Genomic DNA, 26,429 nt, shown 5'->3' with positions numbered 1-26,429 from the left:
ATGGATTCTCCGTATCGAATTCTGTCATATTTTCCTGGTAGTAGTAGTTCCCCTATAGTTCCTGGACCTTTGCACAATCCCAGGATCACAGCTTTCAATAATGGATCATTACAGATCAAAGATCTTCTCATCACGGATGGGGGGAATTATATGGTAAAGGTACAGACAGCGACACAAGAAGATGCAATTGTGACCCTGACCGTCTATGGTAAGTATTATTTTATAACTTTCAGTATGTTATAAGCTGATACTGCTCCCCATACATGACAACTGTCTCCAGGAGGATTTGTCCTCATTTCACATGACAACCAATCACAGTCCAGCTTCCACTTTGCACTGGTTACGAGGGGGTGCTGATAAGTCTTTGGCTTTACCCAGAAAGAAACGAGATCGGAAGATGAAACCTCTCATGAAAAGTTCTGTAAGCCTTGCAAAAAGAAGGATTTCGGTTGGTCCCCAAACCAGTTATCTGTAGCAGCCATGGCATCAGAAATGGTGTGAAATTTGGTTCCCTTGAGATGTTTCTTCAGGTTTGGATACAGATGATAGTCAGAGGGAGCTAGACCTGGTGAATAAGTTGGGTGGTCACCCAGCTGGAAGCCTAACTCCACCAGTTTTGCTCTGGTCGCTTGTGCTGTGTGAGCGGAGGTGTTGTCTTGCAGGAACAAGGTTCCTTTGGACAGCTTGCCTTTTGGCCTTCAGAGCTGCCTTCAATTGGTCCCAAAGTTCAATGTAATACCTTTCATTGAATGTGTAACCATTTTGAAGTAAGTCCACTAGCAGCATACCCCAGGGCCGTCTTAACAGTATTATGGGCCCCTGGGCAGAGGTGCGAATTGCCCCCCCCCCCAACCGCCACCATCAAATCCCCCACATCTTTGCATATAGTGCCCCCCATAGTAGCCAATCCCCCCATAGTAGCCAATCCCCCCCATATAGTGCCCCCCATAGTAGCCAATCCCCCCATATAGTGCCCCCCATAGTAGCCAGTGCCCACATAGTAGCCAGTGCCCCCCATAGTAGTCAGTGCCCCTCATAGTAGCCAGTGCCACCCATAGTAGCCAGTGCCCCCCATAGTAGCCAGTGCCCCCATAGTAGCCAGTGCCCCCCACAGTAGCCAGTGCCCCCATAGTAGCCAGTTCCCCCATAGTAGCCAGTGCCCCCCACAGTAGCCAGTGCCCCCATAGTAGCCAGTGCCCCCATAGTAGCCAGTGCCCCCCATAGTAGTCAGTGCCCCTCATAGTAGCCAGTGCCCCCCATAGTAGCCAGGGCCCCCCATAGTAGCCAGTGCCCCCATAGTAGCCAGTGCCCCCCATAGTAGCCAGTGCCCCCACAGTAGCCAGTGCCCCCATAGTAGCCAGTGCCCCCCATAGTAGTCAGTGCCCCTCATAGTAGCCAGTGCCCCCCATAGTAGCCAGTGCCCCCCATAGTAGCCAGTGCCCCCATAGTAGCCAGTGCCCCCCATAGTAGCCAGTGCCCCCACAGTAGCCAGTGCCCCCATAGTAGCCAGTGCCCCCCATAGTAGCCAGTGCCCCCATAGTAGCCAGTGCCCCCCAAAACAACAAACCAGTTACTCACCTGTCCGGCGGCCCCAGCAGCTGATGTCTCCCGGCAGCGCGCACTCCCGTCATCCTCCGGCACAGGCAGCGGGGTACGGAGAGACTGCCTGTGCCGGAAGTGACCTGCTGCATGACACATCCAGGACACAGGCAGCGTCTCTGTACCCCGCTGCCTGTGCCGGAGGATGTCGGGAGAGGAGCTGCTGGGGCCGCCGGACGGGTGAGTTCCTGGACTGCCCGCCCCTTCTATCGCCGCTTAGCTGAGTCGATCAGAAGCCCAGGAAAGTGCTGCTCATTGCACTTTTCTGGGCTTCTGATCGGCTGTCAGCTGAGAAGCGATAGAAGGGGCGGGCGGAGGGGGTGGCTCAGGGCCGCTCACTATGCATATGTATAGTGAGCGGCAATAGAGGGGGCGGGCGGGACGGCTTTCTTGCGGTGCTCAGCACTGCTTGGGAGCCGTCTTCGCTTTATAGGACGCACTTAGTTTTATAAGTGCGTCTTATAAAGCTAAAAATACAGGTCACAGAGGGCAGGGGCCCCCTAGGGGGCAGGGGCCCCCGGGCAGCCGCCTACCCTGCCCAATGGATAAGACGGCCCTGGCATACCCTCCTTATCCCAGAACACAGACACCATCACCTTAGTGGCTGATTTTTGCACCCTGCACCCCCACTCTTCTGACTGCTGCTTGGTTTCAGGGTCATACAAATAAATCCAGGTCTCATCCATAGTGACCAGTCCATCCAGGAAGTTCTTTTCAGTCCGGACACGCTGACAAATGGAACAAGGAGTTTTCACTCCAATGCTTTTCTGATCTGTTGTAAAACATTTGGGGATCCACTTTGCAGATCACTTCTTCATGTTCAGACACTCATGGATAATGACACAAACACGTTCATGAGAAATCCCCATGATGTCTGCTATTCCTTAACCCCTTAACGACATCGGGCGTACCCATACGCCCCCGTTGCCTGGGCTTTAACGCAAACGGGCGTATGGGTACGCCCGATGTTTCCCCGATCGCTGCGTGTTCACACACAGCGGTCGGGGAAGATGGCCTGCTATAAATCATAGCAGGCCATCATAGCTTCACGGCACGGGGGGTGGTTAACACCCCCCGTGCTTACGATCGCCGCTATAGGCTGATCAATTCAGATCAGCCAATAGCGGCGATCGGAACCTTTCCGGGTCATCGGTGACCCGATGACCCGGAAAAAAATGGCGGTCGGTGCTGTCCGAGGACGGCACCGACCGCCATTACTGTAAAAAGTAATGGTGATCGCCGTGCCACCGGCCCGATCGCCGTGAACGGCCGGCCGGCCGTTCACGGCGATCGGGCCGGTGGCACGGCGATCAGAGTCCCACAATATAGTAAATACCTGCCCTGGACCCCTCAGCTAGGTAGCCGAGGGGTCCAGAGCAGGTATTTGTACATTACTCACCTGTCCCGGGCTCCTGATCGGCGTCTTCCGGGTCGCGGCGTCCTCCGTCATTCCGTTCGGTCTTCGGGTCTTTCCGGCGGTCCCCGTCGTCTTCTTTCGGCTATTTTCGGCTCCAGCCTCGTCATTTTCCGGATTTTGCGCTCTGCTGCCCCCTAGCGGCTGATATGTGTAATACACTTATCAGCAGCTACAGGGATATTCAGAATGTAGAAAAAGGGGTTTTTTTTTTCCAAATTTTTTTTTTTTCTATTTTCCGCACCCTATCGCCGCTGAGTGTTGATCAGCATCGCACGAAAGTGCGCTGCTAATCAGCAACTCCTCCTTTTTGGCGTAGGGTGTTTTTTTTCTATATCCTACTGCCACGGTCTGCTTATAAGTGCCGCACATAAGTGCGCCATTTATCAGCAACTCCTTTGTTGGCGTAGGTTTTTTTTTTATACTTACTGTAAAAAATCACGTAAAAAACACTACATTACACCACACTACATTGAATAAAGTTTGACACTACACCACTACATACCCCATATACCAATCCCCGTATAAAGATGGCCCCCAGGGTGTTTTCGGCGTCAGAGGGATACGTTATTATTACCTCCGACACCGAAACAGCCAGTGAGGATGAATGGGGGGGATCCTTCTTTCCTCCATTCATCCTCATCATCCAGTGACGTGTCTGGGGGTAGCGTAGCGTACGCTGCCCCCCAGACACGTCTTTTCCGCCAGTACCGTCCCAATAAGAGATCACAGTATGGTGTGAAATTCTACAAACTCTGTGAGTGTACCTCAGGGTACACTTACAGATTTCGGGTACGTGCAAACTGCGGAATGGCGAAGGATAACCCTTCGTGCATTCCGTAGCTGGCACCCGCCGGCGGACTAATGCGGGCGCATGTCTCTACCCGTGTCATAGACTCCAATCTATGCACGGGCGGAATCCGTCGTCCATCCAAAGAATGAACACGTTGGACGGAGAGCGGAATCCGCCCGTGCATAGAATGGAGTCTATGACACGGACGGAGACGTGCGCCTGCATCAGTCCGCCGGCGGGTGCCAGCTGTGGAATGCACGAAGGGTTATCTGTCGCGATTCCGCAGTGTGCATGTACCCTTAGAGTGTATGTAGGAAGGGACACCCGAATCCAGCCCCCAGATGCCCCCTCCCCCCCCCCCCCATCCTCGGAGTTAGTGGGAAGATCGTCCGGGAACTGATCTTCCCACTGCTGGATAAAGGTCACCACCTGTACGGGGATAACTTTTATACCAGCACCCCCTCTTCCGGTCCCTCGCTGCCCTGTAGCTTGCGGCACGATCCGAACATATCAGAAATAGTAATAGCGCCCTAATATTTAGCAGCCATGGAGCGGACCCAGCGCTTCTGGATATGAAGGACCCCGTATCGCACCAGGACAACATTTTCCAGGTGACGTCCCCCACACTGGAGAACAGGAGACCCCAGAAGAAGTGCAGAGTGTGGGGTAACAGGGGGATCAGGAAGGACACCATTTTCCAGTGTGACACCTGTCCTGATCCCCCCGGCCTCTGCATACTGGATCGCTCCAAGGCGTACCACACGTCACTGGGGTTCTACATTATCTAAATTCTGTCCCTTATTCCTATTTCAGGGGTCACGTTGATCCAGGGATTATTCTGATCGCCATTATGGAGTCGGGAAGGAATTTTTCCCCTGTAATGAGGCTACTGTCGTCTGCCTCACGAGGATTTTTTGCCTTCCTCTGGATCAACACAGGTTGAGTTTGATGGACTCCTGTCATTTCCAACCTTATAAACTAATAATTGCCCTAATACCCCCAAATAAATTAGAATTGTCCCTTTTCCCCAGCTAAGTAGGTATGGCCGCCATTCCCATTAGAGACTTGCCATGATGCAATTACAAAGCCTCTGTGCTGCCAGGACAGTAGAAACCCCCCACAAGTGACCCCATTCTGGAAACTACACCCCATAAGGAATCTAAGAAGGGGGGCAGCGGGGATATGGCCCCCTGGTGACGGCCACATTTGGGACGTGAAAGTGAAAAAAATTGTATTTTTTATTTTCTCGGCACATGTTCTACGTAAGTGCCCGTCACCAGGGGGGTCCATATGCTCACTGCACCCCTTGTTAGATTCCTTATGGGGTGTAGTTTCCAGAATGGGGTCACTTGTCGGGGGTTTCTACTGTCCTGGCAGCACAGGAGCTTTGTAATTGCGACATGGCCTCCATCCTCCATTCCAGCCTCTAAATGGCGCTCTGTCCCTTTGGTGACTTGCCCTGTGCCCATATGGCACATTATGCCCACATGTGGGGTATTTTCGTACTCACGGGACACTACCCTACACGTTTTGTGTTCATTTTCTTTTTTAACCCCTTGTGGAAATGGAAAAAAATCAAGGCTAGACCAACATTTAGTGTAATTTTTGTAAAATTTTTACTCTAAATTATTAATCTTGTCATGTTTTTTCATTTTCACAAGGGGTTAAAAGATAAAAAAAAACATTTAATGTGTAGAGCAATTTCCCCTGAGTACGGAAATACCCCACATGTGGACATAAAGCGCCATGCGGGTGCAGGGTAAGCCTCCGAAGGGAAGAAGCGCCATTTGGTTTTTGAAGGCTGGATTTGGATGGAATGGATTTCGAGGGGCCATGTTGCATTCAAAAGGCCCCTGTGTTGCCAGACAGTTGAAACCCCCCACAAGTGACCCCATTATGGAAACTGCACCCCTCAAGGAATGTAACAAGGGGTGTAGTGAGCATATGGACCCCACTGGTGACGGACACAAATGTGGAACAATGTGGCGTGAAAATGAAATATTACATTTTTTACACTATAATGTTGGTTTAGCCTTGAATATATCATTTTCACAAGGGGTTAAAAGAGGAGAGAAAAAACAAAATGTGTAGCGCAATTTCCCCCGAGTCCGTAAATACCCCACATGTGGACATAAAGCACCATACGGGTGCAGGGTAAGCCTCCGAAGGGAAGGAGCACCATTTCGTTTTTGAAGGCTGGATTTGGATGGAATGGATTTTGAGGGGCCATGTTGCATTCAAAAGGCCTCTGTGTTGCCAAGACAGTTGAAACCCCCCACAAGTGACCCCATTATGGAAACTACACCCCTCAAGGAATGTAACAAGGGGTGTAGTGAGCATATGGACCCCACTGGTGACGGGCACAAATGTGGAACAATGTGGCGTGAAAATGAAATATTACATTTTTTACACTATAATGTTGGTTTAGCCTTGAATTTATCATTTTCACAAGGGGTTAAAAGAGAAAAAAACACACAATATGTGTAGAGCAATTTCCCCCGAGTCCGTAAATACCCCACATGTGGACATAAAGCGCCATGTGGGCGCAGGGCAAGCCTCCGAAGGGAAGGAGCGCCATTTGGATTTTGGAGGTTGGATTTGGCTAGAATGGATGATGAACGCCATGTCGCATTTACAGAGCCCTCGTGCTGCCAAAACACTGGAAACCCCCCACAAGTGACCCCATTCTGGAAACTGCACCCCTCAAGGAATCTAACAGGGGGGGAAAAGAGGATATGGACCCCTTGATGACGGGCACATTTGTGCCATGAAAGTGAAAAAATGAAATTTTTCCCTTTCACGTCACATTGTTCCACATTTGTGCCCGTCACCAGTGGGGTCCATATGCTCACTGCCCCCCTTGTTAGATTCCTTGAGGGGTGTAGTTTCCAGAATGGGGTCACTTGTGGGGGGTTTCCAGTGTCTTGGCAGCACGAGGGCTCTGTAAATGCGACATGGCCCTTGAAATCCTTTTCAGTGAAATTCAGCTTCCAAAAGCCAATTGGCGCTCTTTCCCTTTGGAGGCTCGTCCTGCGCCCCCTTGGCACTTTATCGCCACATGTGGGGTATTTCTGTACTCAGGAGAAACTGCGCTACACATTTTTTGTCTTTTTTTTCCTCTTATCCCTTTAAGAAAATGAAAAATTGAAGGCTAGAACAACGTTTTAGTGTAAAAAATAAATTTTTCTTTTTTCACGCCATATTGTTCGGAAAATCTGTGAAGCACCTGTGGGGTCCAGATGCTCACCGCACCCCTTGTTACATTCCTTGAGGGGTGTAGTTTTCTGAATGGTGTCCCTTTAGGGGTGTTTTTTAGGTTTTGACACCCCAGAGCCTCTGCCAACCTGAAGTGGTACAGTCAGAAATGACCAAATATAACGGAGGCATTGAAATTCACTAGGCGCTCCCTTATATCTGAGGCTTGTGGTTGCGTCAAATAGCGCAATAGGGCCACATATGGAGTATTTCTATAAACTGCAGAAACGGGGCAATAATTATTGGGGTGCATTTCTCTGGTAATAGGTTTATAATTATGAAAAATATTGGATTACAATAAAATTTCTGCACAGAAAATTAAAATTTTCAAATTCCTTACACACTTAGCTTTTATTTCTGTGACTCCCCTAAAGGGGTAAAACACTTTCTGGATGTGCTTTTGCAGAGTTTGGGGGGTGCAGTTTCTGAAATGGGGTGCTTTGTGGGGCTTTCTAACATACAGGCCCCTCAAATACACTTTAAACCTGAACAGGTCCCTAAAAATATCTGATTTTGAAATTTTACTGAAAATTTGGAAATTTGCTGCTAATGTTTTAAGCTCCCTATTGTGTAAAAAAAATGAAAAATAGTTTAATAAATGCCGCCAACATAAAGTAGACATGTTGCTAATGCTATTTAATATATAATTTATGTGGTATAACCACTTTCTGTATACGCAAAAAAGTTTCAAAGTTGGAAAAATGCATTTTTTCACATTTTTTCACATTATTTGGTTTTTTTTCATAAAGATTTGTTATGAGTATCGACTCCAATTTACCAGAAATGTAAAGTACAATATGTCACGAGAAAACAATCTCAGAATCAGCCGGATAGGTAAAAGCATCCCGAAGGTATTAATGACTAAAGTGACACTGGTCATATTCATAAAATTTGTCTCTGTCATTAAGGCCATTTCAGGCTCTGTCCTTAAGGGGTTAAGCTGAAATTCACAGATCCTCCAGTATGAGGTTGTGCACAGCATCGACGATCCCTGGAACAACAACCACTCTCAGTCTTCCAGGATGTCCTCCATCATTGTTGCTGAAGTGGCCAGTTTTAAATTTGGCAACCCAGCTCTTACCTGTAGAATATAAAGAGCATCAATCTCCCAAATACAGTATGTGACATATCATCATGAATATCCTTCACAGAATTTCCTTGCAGAAACAAGAAATTTATCACTCCTCGTTTGCTGTGAATATCCCCTTAGGCTCCGCCATTTTCCTTTCCTGCGCACCTAGATCACTGTTGTCATAAGCTACATACATAAAATTTATATTAGACCACTGTGCAATTAAATATACTGTAAATAAATAAATATATATATATATATATATATATATATATATATAAATATACATTTATTTATATATATATATATATATTTATATATATATATATATATTTTAGCAGTATATTTAATTGCACAAGTATGGATTCGTTAGAATTAAATTATTGAACAAGGGAAATAACTTTATTAGAACGAAAATGTTTTTTTATTAATTAAATATATTATTAATCAATACAGGGATCGGCATTATTGCAGAGGATCGCTAACCCCCGTAAATGCCGATCCCTGTATTACTGCTGTTTCCTGTCCATTTCCGTGGTGTTTCCATCAATTTCTGAGGTTGACAGGTTTTCCCACGACCTTCCCTCTACCGAACGTGGGTCCCCTGCAAAAATGCTCGAGTCTCCCATTGACTTCAGTGGGGTTCGTTACTCGAAACGAGCACTCGAGTATCGGGAAATACTCACCTCGAGTAACGAGCACTTGAGCATTTTAGTACTCGCTCATCACTAATCTCCTACTGTACTGAAGACACAGAGAGGAGTTGTTTGTGCCACACTCTAGCACACACCTCTCCACTCCTTCCCCTCCCTCCTCTTCATGAATAATCAAGGCTGCCCGGCCTTCTGCTCGCTCAGCTGTCAGCCAGTGTCTCTGATTGCAGATCAGTCCTCTGTAGGCAGTTTATGTCTGAAAAAAACACTCAGATATAGTTGAAGCTTTGGTCTCGGGGTAACTTTCCTGTCTAGTAGACCTACCAGCAGTTCATTCTCTGGTTCAAATCCCCTGATGGGAATGAAATATTGGACTTTATTTACTAATGTTTTCCTCATTATTGTATAATTTTTAAGGCTATGTTGACACACAGTATTTTTGCTCAGTATTTTGCAACCAAAACGAGAAGTGGATTGAAAACACAGAAAGGCTATGTTCTCACACTGTTGAAATTGAGTGGATGGCTGCTATTTACTGGCAAATAATTATTTTATTTTGATACAACGTCCAATATTTGCCATTAAATGACGGCCATCCGCTCAATTTCAACAGTGTGTGAACATAGCCTTTCTGTTTTCTCAATCCACTCCTGGTTTTGGTTGCAAAACACTGAGCAAAAATACTGTGTGTGACCATAGCCTTAAAAATGATACAATAATGAGAAAAAAAGACATCTGTTTAATTTCCATCACAGGATTCGAACCAGAGCATGAACTGCTGGCAGGTCTCTAGACAGGTGAGTTACCCTCAGACTACAACTACAATACATTTGGGGGGGAGATTCAATTTTACCTGAGTGTTTTTTTTTTCAGACATAAAGGAGGAGATTTATTAAAGGGTGTAAAATTTAGACTGGTGCAAACTGCCCATAGCAACCAATCACAGCTCCTCTTTCCTTTCACCAGAGCTGGAAGCTGAGCTGTGATTGGTTGCTGTGGCCAGTTTGCACCAGTCTAAATTTCACACCCTTTGATAAATCTCCCCCAAAATGCCTACAGAGGACTGATCTGCACTCTGACAGCTGAGCAAGCAGTTGGCCGGGCAGCATTAATTCATGAAGAGGGAGGAAGAGGCGTGCTCTGTGACTCTTCAGTACAATAGGAGACATAAGATTATACATAATCCGCTGCACGAAAAATTACCAAAAAGGTACAATGCTCACTGGGGGCTGCCAGCTACAGCACACTGTCAGCACCTCAGGTAGGGCCCAGGAGCTGACCGATTCCCTATAATAACTTTTTAGTAAAAGTCTCCTTTAGATCTGAATAGAATGATGACTTTAGAACAACTGTCACCTTTCTATCCCAACATACAGAGCCGGTCACTAAACCTAAAATCACAGCGTCCATCACCCAACCCAAGGAAAATGAGACACTCACCCTGACATGTGACACCTCTAATGCTGTGACAACAAGATGGAGCAGACGTGGTACCAGCATCTCCTCCGAAGCCAGGTTATCTACCGATAACAGGACTCTCACCTTCTCCAGTATAAAACGGGAAGACGCAGGACAATACCAGTGTGAGGCCCAGAACATCGCCAGTAAGGATTCCAGTGATCCCTACACAGTTACTGTGACCTGTGAGTAATTATACTAGTTACTGTATATTGGTGTGATCACCATAGACTGTATCTCCTGTATATGCCCGGTACGATAAATCGTACGGAAATTTGTTTTGCGATCGCTTTAAGCCTATCTCACACATTGGTTAAATCAGCAAACGAGTGTTCACACGGAACGATCTGCGAATTTTTTGCGAACGATCATCAACGATTTGAGAAGTTGTTGAAAGATCAAAATGAACGATTTTTCGCTTGTCGTTTGATCGTTCACTGCGTTTACACGTACGATTATCGTTCGAATTCGATCGTTATCGCGCAAATTCGCATGATAATCGTTCCGTGTAAACGCAGCATAAGACAGTGTGATAAACAGGAACCTTGATGCCTATAGACCAAAGGCTGTGTTCATGGCTGAGAACAGAACAGCTAGTGATTGACCTTTACATAAACCTTCCATGGCCAAATATGGGGCCAATAGGTCGAGGCATTTGAAAATCTATAGATGATAGTTTAAAAAAATACCATCACTAGAGGCAAAAAACTGGGTGGAGGAAACTGTTATGATGCCGAAACATTGCACTATAAACTTCAATGTTTATCAAAAATTTAGTGAAGAACTCCAGTGTCTGATTCGTCTTTGTTCAGCATCTGAGATGTTACTGGGGGGGCAAAAATTGTTGGAATCATTCTTTTTGGTCAAGCTAAGGCCGGACATCTGCAGAGCTAGGGGGAGGTCTACATGACACGGGCTTGGAAGGAGTCACAGGGGTGGGGCAGATTATGGTGGGGTTCAAGGGGGAAAAGGGGGTATTGGATTAGAAAGGGGAGATTTCCCTAGGCGGAGGGTAAAAGGAGAGGGGCAGTCTTAATGGGGACTAGATAGGGGTTTTGCAGCCATTTTGGTTACAGAATCTGTGAGGAAACTCCTGTCCACCTTCCTGTTTGTTAGTTGGTTTAGTTGTTTACAGTTTTTCTTTGGGGGGCTGGGTAACTGTGGTCGGGATCGGGATTTGGCCGAGCAGCATTTTGTTTTTTCTTTTATAATGGCAGTTGTGGGGCGGTGGGGGTGTCCTCGTAGTTGGATGGAAAAATGCACTATTGCTGGAGGTGAAGAGGGGGGGAGACCTAATGGAATGGGTTCTGGACCCCCTTCAGGTAGGTAATTTTATACTGGCGGAATGTGGTTGTCCTGTGGAAAAAGGTGGTTGTAGGCCCCAACATAATAGAAATAAATTATGCCGGTGGTACATGATGATGCCTTTGAGCCAATGCCCTTAAAGGGGTTATCCAGCGCTACAAAAACATGGCCACTTTTCCCCCTACTGTTGTCTCCAGTCCAGGTGCGGTTTGCAATTAAGCTCCATTTACTTCAAAGGAACAGAGTTTCAAACCCCACCCAAACTGGAGACAACTGTAGGGGGAAAGTGGCCATGTTTTTGTAGCGCTGGATAACCCCTTTCAGCAATATCGGCTGAAGGTAAACCTGCAATGTTAGTGTTAAATTGGTGAGTCACCAGGGTTATTGGCTTCCAGGACAAACCCCATGATAATGAGGTGCTTAACTTACTAGATCCATCTCTCTTTTCTTATATAGACGGACCAGATAACATGAACATTAATGGAAATATTGACACAGCATATGTGAGGCCTGGTTCTTCCATCACACTAACATGTTCTGCTGATTCTTCCCCACCTCCTGAATACCTATGGAGACACAATGGCACTGTCTTAGAGGGAAAGACAAAAGATTATGCTATTAGTGCTGCTATGTATAAGGATGAAGGAACATACATGTGTACGGTGAAGAACCTGGTGACTTTGCGAATCGCAACAGTCTCTGTATATCTAAATGTGACTGAAGGTAAGACTATAAAGTAACTGATTACATCATTTTTAGATAGCTGTATTACGGTAAATACCACCAAAGAAGTTAGCAGGCACCACTCAACTAGATTTAAAGTATACAAAAAGTCTGGGTCTAAAGTATACAAAAAGTCTGGGTCTGTTCAGACTGTAACCAATAAGGAGAACACCTGGCTCTGTGTCAGATACTGAGACAGGAGCATAATGTAAGTCTATGGGGCTTTCATGCCCACATGGACACAGAGAGGAGAGAGAGGCACATGGCAGTACTTGTCTCCCCCGGCCCATTCTCAGATTTTTTTTTTTATGTTTCCTGTTTATATTAGATTACTTGTGTGTTTTTTTTAATAAGCTTCATTAATATTTATCAAATATTTACTCCATCTTTAAGTTCCAGAATTCATAGATCCTCCTGAGCCTTCCATAGGAGTAATACTTGGCGTTGTCTCCGCTATTATTATTGGAGCTATACTAAGTATTGGAAGTGTCTGCTTATACAGGAAATGTGTGGCCAAGAGGAAGAGTGGTAAGAGAAAATGTTAACTTACAGAAATTACACTTTTTTTCCCAGGGATTGGTGGGGTGCAGGTGGCTGGGGTGGGGGGCTTGTTAGAGATGCCGCTGATGACACCTGTGTCTGGGGAAAGGGGGTGTTGTGGACAGGGGGAGGCTGGGTAGACATGCTGCTTATGACACTTTGGGTGCCGGTGGCTGGGGGAGGCTTGGGTAGAGATGTCACTTTTGGCTTCTGTCCGGTAAGGGGTGGGGTGGTGCGGTCAGCCGGGGGGAGACTACAGGGGGTATAAGATGCTGCCAGGTGGAGACACTTGTGTCGGGGGGGGGGGGAATGCTGCTGGTGGAGATACCTGTGTACGGGAAGGAAGAGGAGGGGGGAGTATAGTTTCATGGCACCATGTTAGCTGTATCCAACCATTTAGAAAAAAAAAAAAATTAAAAACAACAACAGCGGCACAGAGAGAGGCATGGGATGGCTCAAAATACTCAGAGGGAATTGGTGAGTAAGACTGTGAGGGAATACCACTTTACACACAGTATTTTTGCTCAGTATTTTGCAACCAAAACCAGGAGTGGATTAAAAACACAAAAAGGCCAAGTTCACCCACTGTTGAAATTTACTGGATGGCCGCCATCTAATGGCAAATAACGGACATTGTTTTAAAATAAAGGCAATTGTTTGCCATTAAACGCTGGCCATTCAGTAAATTTCAACAGTGTGTGAACAGAGCCTTTCTGTGTTTTTAATCCACTCCTCGTTTTGGTTGCAAAATACTGACCGAAATACTTCGCAAAATACTGTGTGTGAACATAGCCTAGCTGTGTTCAGAAATAGTTGTATTTTTTTAATTCTACTTTGATGGTAGTCTACACTTTAGTTCACATGTTTTTCTAACACAAATTATAATTTTGAATTGTGGAAACAGCGCTTGTTGTTTAGGGGATGAGGTTATTTATAAAGATCAGTTTATAGCTGCTGAGTATATGGTGTAATGACATATTGTAATCTATCCCCAGAGTCATCAGAGAATAGACAGGACAACATCCCTGTGTATGAAAATATGAAGGTATGGTTTTATAGGAACAGAATTACACAAATTCTTATTCAAAATTAGATACTGAAACTCCCCCCCCCCTAATTTTAGATTTCTTTGTTTTTATTTTGCTTTTTGCACATGATTATGTTGTCTGAGCTGCTGTTAAAGGGGTATTGCAATCTCAACTTGTAGGACTTGGACTTGAGCGAGCGAACCTGGAGCATACTTGAGTCGATCCGAACCCGAACTTTCAGCATTTGATTAGCGGTGGCTGCTGAAGTTGGATAAAGCCCTAAGGCTATGTGGAAATCATGGATATAGTCATTGGCTGTATCCATGTTTTCCAGACAACCTTAGAGCTTTATCCAAGTTCAGCAGCCCCAGCTAATCAAATACTGAATGTTCGGGTTCGGATCGACTCGAACCCAAACCCAGTTCGCTCATCTCTAGTAAATACCCCTTTAAGAGCATTTAGATGTATGCCTTACAGCAGCCAAATGGACACAGGAATGAGTCAGGAGATGATTTATTGACTTCGGTGGAGCATTGTGAGCATGCTCTGTGACCTGTCCAAATATATATATATATATATATATATATATATATATATATATATATATATATATATATATATATATATAATCATAAGTAGAGATGAGCAAATCTGTCGAACATTTGGTTTTGTCCAGAATCTCTGTATAAGGGGCAACCTGCCCTTAGCTTTAGATTCATCATTAGATGGCTGCTGAGAAGTGATCTCTACAGAACAGGAAGTGTTCGGCTAATTGTGAAGTTCAGTGATCGACATTTTCAAACTGTAAGATATAAGGATTAAAAATATAAAAAAATAAAAAATATATATATATATATATATATATATATATATATATATATATATATATATACACGGTATATATACAATAAGATATTAACATAAAATAAATTGATATAGTCATAGTATTTACCATAAAAACACTTATGTTCATTTTCTGACAATCCCCTTTCTGTAGTCGTGGTGGCTCTTTTACAGACTTTTTATATCTACACTGAATGACCCCTCTATGTAGGAAATTTTTTACCTGCTCCTATTGCTGCTCTGTTGCTATGAGACCTAGACAGCCCCATAGCCTTGCATCCAGATTATGTAACCTAGATCCAGTAGAGAACACATTAAATGCGGACCTCTCCTAGCGTGTTCTCGTGATCGATCAGGGTATGAAAACACTGACACATCAAAACTTGTCTTATATGTGTTTCAGATTCCCACCAATATAATCTTATACCATCATATCATTTCTATATCTGCTTTACTTTACAGGCTGCACAGTCACAGGAAGAATCCTCTTATATGGTAAGTAGAGAAAATGTGGCCCCCAGAGTCAACGTGCACAACGTATTATGGCATCACAAATTAGATATATTGGTGCCATGTTTACACAATGGTAAAAAAAAGATAATGGGGAAAATATATCAAGGGTTTTGCGTCTATTTTTCGGTGAATAATTTGATTTTTCACTTAGTTTTGGTCTAAGTTCTATTTATGAACCAGTATTAGACAGGCAAATATTTTTTAGATGCAACTTTTTTTTTAATCTGCCTGTTTTGAGTAAAAGTTCGTATAATCCAGGATTAGCAATTTATCATTTGCGACTTTTTAAAAAGTTGCACAAACAGGTGCAGGCTTACATCTGGTCAGAACCCGGTGAATATAACTGCGAATTTTTTTCATATTTGCTACTTTTTTCTTAGATACATTCACTATGGCAGTGCTACATTTTAATGAATCAGTCACAAGAAGTTGTAACAAAATACACACCAATCCTCATTAGAATAGTTGCACTTATTAGACTCCTTAATAAATGTCCCCAATGTGTATAAAATAACGGATGTTGTCAAAATAATGATCATGACAATTATTGTCTTTTGCGAACAGCGGACATTATTTTTTTTAGTTGTTCACACACAGCTTTCTTTTTTCACCATCCTTTCACTGTTTTCACTATTAAATTCAATGGATTTTTTAATTAAAGACACATCCAAAGTCCAATCAGTCCACCTGAACTAGTATAATGTACCAGCTGCCGTCATTGCGAGATGATGGATGTCATTCTAAACTCAAAATGACGGATATAATTTTTTTTCTTTTTAAAAACGAGAGGAAAAAACGTTATGACATCTTGGGTGGTCCTAGGTAGTGTTTGGACTATTACCAGGTGATACTAACACCCCATGAAGACTAACGGAGAGAAGTCCCTTAGAAAATCTCAAAATTTATAATGTAATACCATTTCTGCCCACATGGAGTGCTGTTATAAAAGCACTGTGCTCTCTGCAAGTACCGCCTTTATGTCATCCTACCCATGCTGCTTCGATGTTTGTTCTCCAGAGTCTTCTGTGATAACCTATTATTAAGCAAAAGAAGAGCCTGTGGAACCTTAATGAAGAGTCTCAAAACACAGGACTAGTCACATATCCCTCCGGGAAGGACCCAACCAAGGGGTGGCTCCTGTAAGGAAACCACCATATTAAGTGGCCCTATAAGTCTATGTAATGACAAGGGAAAAACCAAGGCCAGGTATCCATCCACATACAGCTGTTTCGGGGTGTTGCCCCTCATCAGTGTGGAGCAGGATTCTGGCTAGGTGGGAGCAATGCCTAGTAGAGCCATAAAAGAAACAGATCGCTGATCTCAGGGAGACCAGCCAAAGGATAACACTGTTGGCTGCTATGCTAGTGAAAACGCTCAATGCAGTGAAATCCTAGGTGCATTGCCCCCTGGGAAAAATGGATATGCAAAAGAAGAGCCTGTGGAGCCTCATTGAAGAGTCTCAAAACACAGGACTAGCCAGATATCCCTCCAGGAAGGACCCAGCCAAGGGGTGGCTCCTGTAAAGAAACCACCAACACCACCATAATAATTGGCCCTATAAATCAATGTAATGACAAGAGAAAAAACAAGGCCAGGTATTTATCCACAGACAGCTGTTTCGAGGTGTTGCCCCTCATCAGTGTGGAGCAGGATCCTGGCTAGGTGGGAGCAATGCCTCGTAGAGCCATAAAAGAAACAGATCGCTGATCAGCGATCTGTTTCTCTTATAAACCTGTTATTAAGGCAGTGTTCATATTTGCCTTGAAGCTTTTGTTTATTAACATGGGATACATCTGTGGCATTAGAGGAACTCCACTAACTTATAAGGCCTATAGGGTTTAGCTTACTTGTCTGCCTCTATGATGTCATCTGCAAAGGAGGAATAGAACACAGCCACTAAAGCAGATGTGATCAGAGTGTTACACTAGCTCTATTCATTATATGGCTCAGCTGACAGCTATTCCTTCTGACTCCCCATACACAAGGGCTGGGCCTGGCTGAGCGTTTATTCTCAATAGACAGAGAGGAGTCCATTGCTGAAAAATACTTCCATCAGGGGTTTATCTACGTTGAAGAGGAACCCCGTCAAATTTTTTCTCTTTTAAATCAACTGGTGTCAGAAAGTTATATAGATTTGTAATTTACTTCTTTTAAAAAATCTCGTCTTCCAATACTTTTAGCTGCTGTGTGTCCTGCAGGAAGTGACACTTCCTGTCATGGACAGAGCTGGCAGCAGAGAGCACTGTGTCAGACTGGAAAGAATACACCACTTCCTGCAGGACATACAGCAGCTAAGTACTGGAAGATTGAGATTATCAAATACAAGTAAAATACAAATCTATATAACTTTCTGACACCAGTTAACTTGAATGAGATCAATCGCCAGAGTACCCCTTTAGGCCAGGTTCAGACTATGTAACTGTGCGGCTGTATGTGTGGCTGTAATTGTGCGGCGGTATTTTTGGTGGTTCATGCGTACGCTGGAAAGTATAGTATATACGGCTGCACAGTGCACACTATGTATGAATCTACGGCCCGATCGTAAACGGACCCGTAAAAAATGAACAAGACCATTGTTTGCGGCTGGACATGCGGCCGTGGATTGACAGGCGGTCCGTACAGAGTACTTCAAAAATAGCCGGCAATGATGCCGAATGCCGATGCCTCTAATAGTTAATATATTAAATTAATAAAACACATTTTCTTTGTAATAAAGTCCCTTTCGTTGGTCAATAATTTAATTCTAACGAATCCATCATTTTGCAATTAACCTCTTAAGGACCCATGACGTACCGGCACGTCATGGATCACTGTCACTTAAGGACCCATGACGTGCCGGTACGTCATCCCTTTAAACGGGCGCCGCGGCCGGCCGGGTCCCGATCGGGGGAGATAGCCTGCTATAATACATAGCAGGCCATCTCTCCCTGTCGGCATGGAGGGTTGTTAACCCCCCCCATGCCGACGATCGCCGCTATTGGCTGATAAGCCCATAGCGGCGATCGGAACCTTTCCGGGCCATCGGTGGCCCGATGACCCGGAAAAAAATGGCGGTCGGTGCTGTCCGAGGACGGCACCGACCGCCATTACTGTAAAAAGTAATGGTGGTCACGGTACCACCGTCCCGATCGCCGTGAACGGCCGGCCAGCCGGCCGGCCGTTCACGGCGATCAAAGTCCCCACAAGTAATAAATACCTGCTCCGGACCCCTCAGCTAGGTAGCTGAGGGGTCCGGAGCAGGTATTTGTACATTACTCACCTGTCCCGGGGTCCTGATCGGCGTCTTCCGGGTTCCCGGCGTCCACTTCCTCTTGTCGGGACTTCGGCTTCTTCCGTGAGTCCCGATCGGCTGTTTCCGGCTCCAGCGTCGTCTATTTTCGTATTTTTCCGGCTCCAGCGTCGTCTATTTTCGGATCTTGCGCTCTGCTGCCCCCTAGCGGCTGATAAGTGTAATACACGTATCAGCCACTACAGGGATGTTCAGAATGTAGTAAAAAAAAAAAATTTTTTCCCAATTTTTTTTTTTTCTATTTTCCGCACCCTATCGCCGCTGAGTGTTGATCAGCATCGCACGAAAGTGCGCTGCTAATCAGCAACTCCTCCTTTTTGGCGTAGGGTGTTTTTTTTTTTATATCCTACTGCCACGGTCTGCTTATAAGTGCCGAACATAAGTGCGGCATTCATCAGCAACACCATTTTTGGCGTAGGTTTTTTTTGTATACTTACTGTAAAAAACACGTAAAAAAACACTACATTACACCACACTACATTGAATAAAGTTTTACACTACACCACTACATACCCCATATACCAATCCCCATATAAAGATGGCCCCCAGGGTGTTTTCGGTGTCGGACGCATACATTATTATTGCCTCCGACACCGAAACAGCCAGTGAGGATGAATTGGGGGGATCCTTCTTTCCTCCATTCATCCTCATCCTCCTCATCATCCAGTGACGTGTCTGGGAGTAGCGTAGCGTACGCTGCCCCCCAGACACGTCTTTTCCGCCAGTACCGTCCCAATAAGAGATGACGGTATGGCGTGAAATTCTACAAACTCTGTGAGAGTACCTCAGGGTACACTTACAGATTTAGGGTACGTGCACACTGCGGAATGGCGAAGGATAACCCTTCGTGCATTCCGCAGCTGGCACCCGCCGGCGGACTGATGCAGGGGCGCGTCTCCGCCTGTGTCATAGACTCTATCCTATGCATGGGCGGATTCCATTATCCGTCATTCCATCAACACGTTGGACGCAGAGCGGAATCCGCCCGTGCATAGAATGGAGTCTACGACACGGACGGAGACGTGCGCCTGCATCAGTCCGCCGGCGGGTGCCAACTGCGGAATGCACAAAGGGTTATCCTTCGCGATTCCGCAGTGTGCACGTACCCTTAGAGTGTATGAAGGAAGGGACACCCGAATCCAGCCGCCAGATGCCCCCCCCCCCCATCCTCGGAGTTAGTGGGGAGATCGTCCGGGAACTGATCTTCCCACTGCTGGATAAAGGTCACCACCACCCGTACGGGGATAACTTTTATACCAGCACCCCCTCTTCTGGTCCCTCGCTGCCTGAGCTACTGTAGCTTGCGGCACGATCCGAACATATCAGAAGTAGTAATAGCGCCCTAATATTTAGCAGCCATGGAGCGGACCCAGCGCTTCTGGATATGAAGGACCCCGTATCGCACCAGGACAACATTTTCCAGGTGACGTCCCCCACACTGGAGAACAGGAGACCCCAGAAGAAGTGCAGAGTGTGGGGTAACAGGGGGATCAGGAAGGACACCATTTACCAGTGTGACACCTGTCCTGATCCCCCCGGCCTCTGCATACTGGATCGCTCCAAGGCGCACTACACGTCATTGGGGTTCTACATTATCTAAATTCTGTCCCTTATTCCTATTTCAGGGGTCACGTTGATCCAGGGATTATTCTGATCGCCATTATGGAGTCGGGAAGGAATTTTTCCCCTGTGATGAGGCTACTGTCGTCTGCCTCACGAGGGGTTTTTGCCTTCCTCTGGATCAACACAGGTTGAATTTGATGGACACCTGTCATTTCCAACCTTATAAACTAATAATTGGCCTAATACCCCCAAATAAATTAGAATTGTCCCTTTTCCACAGCTAAGTAGGTATGGCCGCCATTCCCATTAGAGGATGCCATGATGCAATTACAAAGCCTCTGTGCGGCCAGGACAGTAGAAACCCCCCACAAGTGACCCCATTCTGGAAACTACACCCCATAAGGAATCTAACAAGTGGGGCAGCGGGTATATGGCCCCCTGGTGACGGCCACATTTGGGACGTGAAAATGAAAAAAATGGTATTTTTTATTTTCACGGCACATGTCCTACACATGTGCCCATCACTAGTGGGGTCCATATGCTCACTGCACCCCTTGTTAGATTCCTTATGGGGTGTAGTTTCCAGAATGGGGTCACTTGTCGGGGGTTTCTACTGTTCTGGCAGCACAGGAGCTTTGTAATTGCGACATGGCCTCCATCCCCCATTCCAGCCTCTAAATGGCGCTCTGTCCTTTTGGTGACTTGCCCTGTGCCCATATGGCAAATTATGTCCACATGTGGGGTATTTTCGTACTCAGGGGAAACTACCCTACACGTTTTGTGTTCATTTTCTTTTTTTAACCCCTTGTGGAAATGGAAAAAAATCAAGGCTAGACCAACATTTAGTGTAATTTTTTTAAAATTTTTACTCTAAATCATTGATCTTGTCTTGATTTTTTCATTTTCACAAGGGGTTAAAAGATAAAAAAAAACACAATGTGTAGAGCAATTTCCCCTGAGTACGGAAATACCCCACAAGTGGACATAAAGCGCCATGCGGGTGCAGGGTAAGCCTCCAAAGGGAAGGTGCGCCATTTGGTTTTTGAAGGCTGGATTTGGATGGAATGGATTTCGAGGGGCCATGTTGCATTCAAAAGGCCCCTGTGTTGCCAAGACAGTTAAACCCCCCACAAGTGACCCTATTATGGAAACTACACCCCTCAAGGAATGTAACAAGGGGTGTAGTCAGCATATGGACCCCACTGGTGACGGGCACAAATGTGGAACAATGTGGCGTGAAAATGAAATATTAAATTTTTTACACTATAATGTTGGTCTAGCCTTGAATTTATCATTTTCACAAGGGGTTAAAAGAGAAAAAAACACACAAAATGTGTAGAGCAATTTCCCCCGAGTCCGTAAATACCCCACGTGTGGACATAAAGCGCCATGTGGGTGCAGGGCAAGCCTCCCAAGGGAAGGAGCGCCATTTGGATTTTAGAGGTTGGATTTGGCTAGAATGGATGATGAACGCCATGTCGCATTTACAGAGCCCTTGTGCTGCCAAAACACTGTAAACCCCCCACAAGTGACCCCATTCTGGAAACTACACCCCTCAAGGAATCTAACAAGGGGTGCAGTGAGGATATGGACCCCTGGATGACGGGCACATTTGTGCCATGAAAGTGAAAAAATGAAAATTTTCACTTTCACGTCACATTTTTCCACATTTGTGCCCGTCACCAGTGGGGTCCATATGCTCACTGCACCCCTTGTTAGATTCCTTGAGGGGTGTAGTTTCCAGAATGGGGTCACTTGTGGGGGGTTTCCAGTGTCTTGGCAGCACGAGGGCTCTGTAAATGCGACATGGCCCTTGAAATCCATTCCAGTGAAATCCAGCTTCCAAAAGCCAATTGGCGCTCCTTCCCTTTGGAGGCTCGTCCTGCGCCCGCTTGGCACTTTATGTCCACATGTGGGGTATTTCCGTACTCGGGAGAAACTGTGCTACATGTTTTGTGTTTTTTTTTTCCTTTTATCCCTTTGTGAAAATGAAAAATTGAAGGCTAGAACAACGTTTTAGTGTAAAAAATACTTTAGTCTTTTTTCAAGCCATATTGTTTGGAAAATCTGTGAAGCACCTGTGGGGTCCAGATGCTCACCGCACCCCTTGTTACATTCCTTGAGGGGTGTAGTTTTCTAAATGGTGTCCCTTTAGGGGTGTTTTTTAGGTTTTGGCACCCCAGAGCCTCTGCCAACCTGAAGTGGTACAGTCAAAAATGACCAAAAATAACGGAGCCATTGAAATTCACTAGGCGCTCCCTTATATCTGAGGCTTGTGGTTGCGTCAAATAGCGCAATAGGGCCACATATGGGGTATTTCTATAAACTGCAGAAATGGGGCAATCAATATTGGGGTGCATTTCTCTGGTAATAGGTTTATAATTATGAAAAATATTGGATTACAATAAAATCTCTGCACAGAAAATTAAAATTTTCAAATTTCTTACACACTTAGCTTTTATTTCTGTGACTCCCCTAAAGGGTTAAAAAACTTTCTGGATGTGCTTTTGCAGAGTTTAGGGGGTGCAGTTTCTGAAATGGGGTGCTTCGTGAGGCTTTCTAACACACAGTCCCCTCAAATACACTTTAAACCTGAACAGTTCCCTAAAAATATCTGATTTTGAAATTTTACTGAAAATTTGGAAATTTGCTGCTAATGTTTTAAGCTTCCTATTGTCTAAAAAAAATGAAATATAGTTTAATAAATGCCGCCAACATAAAGTAGACATGTTGCTAATGCTATTTAATATATAATTTATGTGGTATAACCATTTTCTGTATAAGCAGAAAAGTTTTAAAGTTGGAAAAATGCATTTTTTCACAATTTTTCACGCTATTTTGGGTTTTTTCATAAAGATTCGTTATAAGTATCGACTCCAATTTACAAGAAATGTGAAGTACAATATGTCACGAGAAAACAATCTCAGAATCAGCCGGATAGGTAAAAGCATCCCGAAGTTATTAATGAATAAAGTGACACTGGTCAAATTCATAAAATTTGCTCCGGTCCTTAAGGCCATTTCAGGCCCGGTCCTTAAGGGGTTAAATATACTGTTAAAATAAATAGATATATAAATAAATGTATATTTATATATATATATTTATTTTTTGACAGTATATTTAATTGCACAATGATGGATTCGTTAGAATTAAATTATTGAATAACGAAACTAAATTTATTTCATCGAAAATGTGTTTTATTAATTAAATATTAATTAGTACAGGAAGCTCCATAAGCCGTTAATTCATATTCCCGGCAATAGAGCATTCTGTACTAATCATCACTTTACTTTAATGAAAACATCAAATGTTTCTTCTAATTATGTTATGACAATAGCATTATTAGAAGAAACATTTAGAATTATATGTGCGCTCAGCTGATTGGCTGATCGGCTGAGCGCACATATAATGAGCCGGTCCGCAGTACAGTGACTTCATTCTGCTGCGGACCAGCGAAGAGGACACATCGGGGTGAGTATAGAGCTCTCCCCACCCCCTCCCCAGCACTGCACCCCTCCCAGCAAGGAAGGGGGGGGTCAGTTAACCCCTTCCTTGCTGGGATGGGTGCAGTCTGACATCAGACTGGCCCCCAAGGGGTTAAGGGGGATGCAATACATCCTCCCTTAACCCCTTGGGGGCCAGACTGTAAGCAGCGATCTGTAAAGATGCTGCATACTGTAAGGAGCACAACACCGCTCACAATGATGGGTGTTGTGCTCCTGTTTGTGTGTTTTTTGTGTGTTTCTCCCTTTTTGTTTTTCAGATATCGGTATCCTGGGGATTACGTCGGATTACGTGGACTACGTCGATGACCAGCGTTTTTTTATTTATTTTTTTTTTATAAAATGGTCAATGAGGGGTGTGGGGGTGTTTTTATTTGAATAAAAAAATGTTTTAACTTGTGTCTTGTCTTTATTTCTTTACTTTATAGACTTAGTAGTGGAAGCCGTCTAATAGACGGAATCCATTACTAAGTTGGGGCCTAGTGTTAGCCGGTATAAAATGGCTAACACTAACCCCCTATTATTACCCCAGTACCCAATGTCACCAGGGGTACTGGGAAGAGCCAGGTGCCAGTGGTCCCGGAGCGTCAAAATTGGCGCTCCTGGACCGGGCGGCAGCAGGCTGGTAAGATTTAGGCTGGGGAGGGCCTAAACCAATGGCTCTTCCCACCCTGGTGTTACCAGGCTGCTGTCGTTTGGTTTTTAACCCGGCTGGTTATAAAAATAGGGGGGACCCTATGCGTTTTTTTTTATTATTTATTTATTTAAAAAAAAAAAAGCATAGGGTCCCCCCTATTGTTATAACCAGCCGGGTTAAAAACTCAAAAAACAGGAAACAGGAAGTCCTGTGTACCCCAGGCCATCTGAGCGCTCACAGAGAAGGCAGACATGTGATTGAAGGACACCTTGAGCTGTGACTCTCTGTACTGGCCGGAATTCCTGTGTTTACAGCATCATAACAACAACAACAACAAAATAATGAATGTATATTATAAACTTGCTTTACATCACATCTACTGCTGATTTAGATTTTGAAAAATATAACGACAGGGACACTTTAATGTCTTGTGTTTGTTATTGTATTGCTGTGGTTACTGTGTGGTTTGGTAATATGAAGACAGGGAGAATACACCCTTTTAAGCATATGAAACCTATAGTCCAGACACTACACGGTTAAGATATATTTATTTGTTTATTTCTTTTATTACTTACTATAGGCAATAATTATATTGTAGTAAATGGTAATATATGTTATCCAGGTAACTACTACTGGGCAGTCACTAGTGGGGAGAATATTTGTTCATATAAGTTTAAATTCCACCTAGAATAGCTATTAACAGAGCATAAAAGTGATAGACACATGGCTGCGTCCTCCGCAGCACCTGCCCTCCTTGTCTGGGTGCAGTGTACAGCTAAAGAGGAGGCAGAGGGACGTGTATGTACATGATGCCATCGATGGACTATCTACCGTTAACCTAGGAAAAATGGTTGGCTGAAGAAGTTGGATGCAGCCCTAGGGATTCCAGGAAAATATGGATGCAGTCTATGGCCATCCATATCCATGTTTTCCAGCACTCCCTAAGGTTGCCTATAACTTCTACAGCCACCAGTATTCAGATGCCAAACACTTGGACTCAATCATACTCCATTTGCTCTCATCTCTGTTTATTATCACGTATACTCCAAGTCTCTCACACTGGCACTGGTTTTTTTATATAGTGATAATTTCTGAATGATTTTTACATTTCTCTTGCAGGGTTTGCAGTCCAGATCTGAGGACACATATACAGAACTGAAGATATAAGAGACTGGGAACACTCCAAGATAAGAATATCTGTATTCAGAATAAGACAATTATGACACCAGCCAAACCTGACCTCTGAGTTCATTCCAGTCTCCATTGTCTTCTCAAATGTATTCACTTTAGTTTGTCGATTTAGCTAAAATGAAGAGGACATGATCGCTGGTGAATTTATTTATTTCCTTTATTTTATTTGTATAGGTAAAGGTAAGCTTAAAGGAGGAGTCCGGGGAGGATAAAAGAAATAACTTGCTCTTACCTTCCCAGCGCTGGTGGCCGCATACCGCCGATCTGGTACCCGGACGCTTCCTGGTCTGAGTGGGGACCCAGATTGTGACGTATCAGGGCCACTAAACTAGTCAGCGGCCGAGGCGGGACCCTACTACGGCCACTAACTGTCTGAGTGGACCTGACACGTCACGACTTGGGTTTCCACAGTATGTGGCAACCAGTGCTAGAGCCGGGGAGGTAAGAGCATGTTATTTCTTTTATCCTCCCCTCTCCCAGCACTTGTGAAAAAAAGAGGTCTGCCCGGACATCTAATTTAAAGCCACTCTGTAATATGAGGACCGCATACAAAAATACCCTAGATCTCAGCATCCTGAACTCTTGGTATTAGTAACTGGTGACTTGGTATAAGGTTGCAATATAACTATTTGACATTGTTACATTCAACTGGAGTTATAATAAAAAGGTATCTGGAGAAGACGTCCATTGGTGTAGCAAGCTGGAAATATCAATGAGCTTCAAGAAGATTGGCCTGCCCTGCCAGATATTGTGCCCTGAAGACCTGCCCTGCCAGATAGTGTGCCCTGAAGACCTGCCCTGCCAGATAGTGTGCCCTGAAGACCTGCCCTGCCAGATAGTGTGCCCTGAAGACCTGCCCTGCCAGATAGTGTGCCCTGAAGACCTGCCCTGCCAGATAGTGTGCCCTGAAGACCTGCCCTGCCAGATAGTGTGCCCTGAAGACTTGCCCTGCCAGATACTGTGTATAGACACAATTTGGCCAATTTGGATTTTGTTTTTACACCATGCAAGTGACAAGTTATCTATATTCTGCTGCTTGATTTACTGTCT

General features: G+C 44.7%; 1 protein-coding gene across 1 annotated transcript; it reads left to right on the top strand.

Moving 5' to 3' along the window:
• Window positions 1-25,554, top strand: LOC138768748 (carcinoembryonic antigen-related cell adhesion molecule 6-like). Its single transcript, XM_069946703.1, has 7 exons — window positions 1-208; window positions 10,163-10,429; window positions 12,006-12,272; window positions 12,666-12,800; window positions 13,808-13,857; window positions 15,146-15,178; window positions 25,308-25,554. The coding sequence occupies exons 1-7, from the start codon at window positions 1-3 to the stop codon at window positions 25,353-25,355; spliced, it is 1,008 nt and encodes a 335-aa protein (XP_069802804.1). The 3' UTR covers window positions 25,356-25,554.
• The last annotated feature ends 875 nt before the right edge of the window (window positions 25,555-26,429 follow it).

The sequence above is a fragment of the Dendropsophus ebraccatus genome, chromosome 12, assembly GCF_027789765.1.
Source record: "Dendropsophus ebraccatus isolate aDenEbr1 chromosome 12, aDenEbr1.pat, whole genome shotgun sequence".
NCBI classification, from domain to species: Eukaryota; Metazoa; Chordata; class Amphibia; order Anura; family Hylidae; genus Dendropsophus; species Dendropsophus ebraccatus.
This window is presented reverse-complemented; position numbering and strand designations above follow the sequence as displayed.